Source organism: Nannospalax galili, unplaced genomic scaffold (assembly GCF_000622305.1).
Source record: "Nannospalax galili isolate Female #2095 unplaced genomic scaffold, S.galili_v1.0 scaffold743, whole genome shotgun sequence".
NCBI lineage: Eukaryota > Metazoa > Chordata > Mammalia > Rodentia > Spalacidae > Nannospalax > Nannospalax galili.
This window is the reverse complement of record NW_008349552.1, coordinates 166,066-167,972: the sequence shown is the minus strand read 5'-3', so window position 1 is coordinate 167,972 and position 1,907 is coordinate 166,066. Positions and strand designations below refer to the sequence as shown.

The 1,907-nt window shown below is 37.1% G+C and overlaps 1 protein-coding gene across 1 annotated transcript in view; it reads right to left on the bottom strand.

Moving 5' to 3' along the window:
* Positions 1-1,907, bottom strand: part of LOC103745092 (transmembrane protease serine 7) — a 40,807-nt gene that overhangs the window by 21,467 nt on the left and 17,433 nt on the right. Inside the window, exons 7-8 of the mRNA XM_008846985.2 lie at positions 666-827; positions 88-178 (exon numbers count right to left, since the gene is read on the bottom strand). Coding sequence (XP_008845207.2) covers positions 88-178; positions 666-827 — 253 coding nt within the window. The remainder of the gene's footprint in view (positions 1-87; positions 179-665; positions 828-1,907) is intronic.

Below are 1,907 nucleotides of genomic sequence, written 5' to 3'. Positions count from 1 at the left end.
TCTTATAATTTAGAACAAAGAGATTAAATTTTAAACATTAAATTATACTGAAAAAACAAAATATTTTCCAAGGAAAAGCTAAGCTACCTGAAATTTCCAGGTACACTTGCATTTTGGAGGATAGTAGCTCGGGTAATATGGACTTGAAATTTTCCCTTCAAAGCCAGACCAGTGGCCTCTGCTAAGAGGACAGAGCTTTTGTCACACACCCTTTTCTCCAAGCTCTCAATTACAAGAATTCAATTGCTTCCTTTTGCTCTCAAAGACTCAATGGTATTGGTACTTTCAGTTCTGTTTCATCCTTTTAAGTTATCTAATAAACATACTTTTACTAAGTTAAGAGGTTTTATTAAATTCATTTTGCTCTTCTGAGTCAGGGTCCTTGACTAGTACAACTTCCGTCACACACCCTTTTCTCCAAGCTCTCAATTACAAGAATTCAATTGCTTCCTTTTGCTCTCAAAGACTCAATGGTATTGGTACTTTCAGTTCTGTTTCATCCTTTTAAGTTATCTAATAAACATACTTTTACTAAGTTAAGAGGTTTTATTAAATTCATTTTGCTCTTCTGAGTCAGGGTCCTTGACTAGTACAACTTCCTTGACTCATACAACTGCATTCGTTTTACAGCACAACCGGGGATAGGTAAAACTATATCTTATAGCAAGTGTTTCTTTAAAACTGGAGAGGACTTACTTTGTTCTGGGATGGCTTCAAAATATGCCCAGATTCCTGATAGCTTCCGCACATAAGGAGACTTCAGTGTCACCAGCATGATATTATTTGTAGAAACAAAGGATATTAGTGTTCTTGTGGGTTCACAAATTCTGAAACCAGATAACAGCACATGAATGATGGGTTATTTCTTGAATAGGTCCCCATGCTACACCATTTCCAGAACCATCGTTCAGCTCTTCTAAGTTAGTCCCTACCAGCCATCAGTGAATGACCCTAGGGCTCTACAGATGGAATGGAGCTGGAAAGCGTCCAGAAGTGTTGGCCTAGTAACTACCACCAAGGGATTCTCCTGGATGGCCATCCCTGATCCTGAGAGCAAACAGGTATGAAGGCCGTGATGATGGCTCAGCTCCATCAATCAGCTGGTTGGAAGATGCTAGGCAACGGAACACTTGAATCAACATAAGTTCCAGCGTGCCTTCTATGCAATGGTAATTAGAACACTAATTTGCCTCTCAGCATCACGGTGAAAATCAAAATAAGACTATAACTACCAGTGGCTGAGTTATGAGAAACAGCCAACTATCACCGAGAATGGGAGCCAGGAGTGAGCTTACTTATTGCTGTGTCTCTGTATATGGTATTTGGAATTTGGACATGTATACTCCTTACAAAAATATAAATGCATATGTACACACAGAAAGCATTGTGATACATGTAAATATTGTTAAAAGATAAGGTAAGTCATGTAGCCTTTTAACAGTGATCAATAAAAAATGGTTTCTTAAGGTCTAGTTGCCATTATTAGGTTATTGACTATTAAGCACCTATAGATAGACATCTACTATTAAAATTAAAACTAAAGTATTTGTGTGCATAATTACATATACATGAATGAATGGATTTATATTAAAATGCAATCGAAATTTGCTGAAAAATGAGACCTCATTTCTCTGATCTCATTTTTTTCTACAATGAGCACCTGCTATCTTTGTAATGAAAGAAATTTTAAACTATTTTATTAATATGATATGATCATCATGGATATTTATTCTCATGTTCTTTAGAAACAATAGACTTCATTGTCATTGCCATGAAAGTCAAATTTTTAAAAAGTATCTGGGGGCTAGAGAGATGGCTCAGCAGTTAAGAAGACAGACTGTTCTTGCAGAAGACCCGGGTTCGAATCCCAGCACCCACATGGCGGCTAACAACTGTCCGTAACTCCA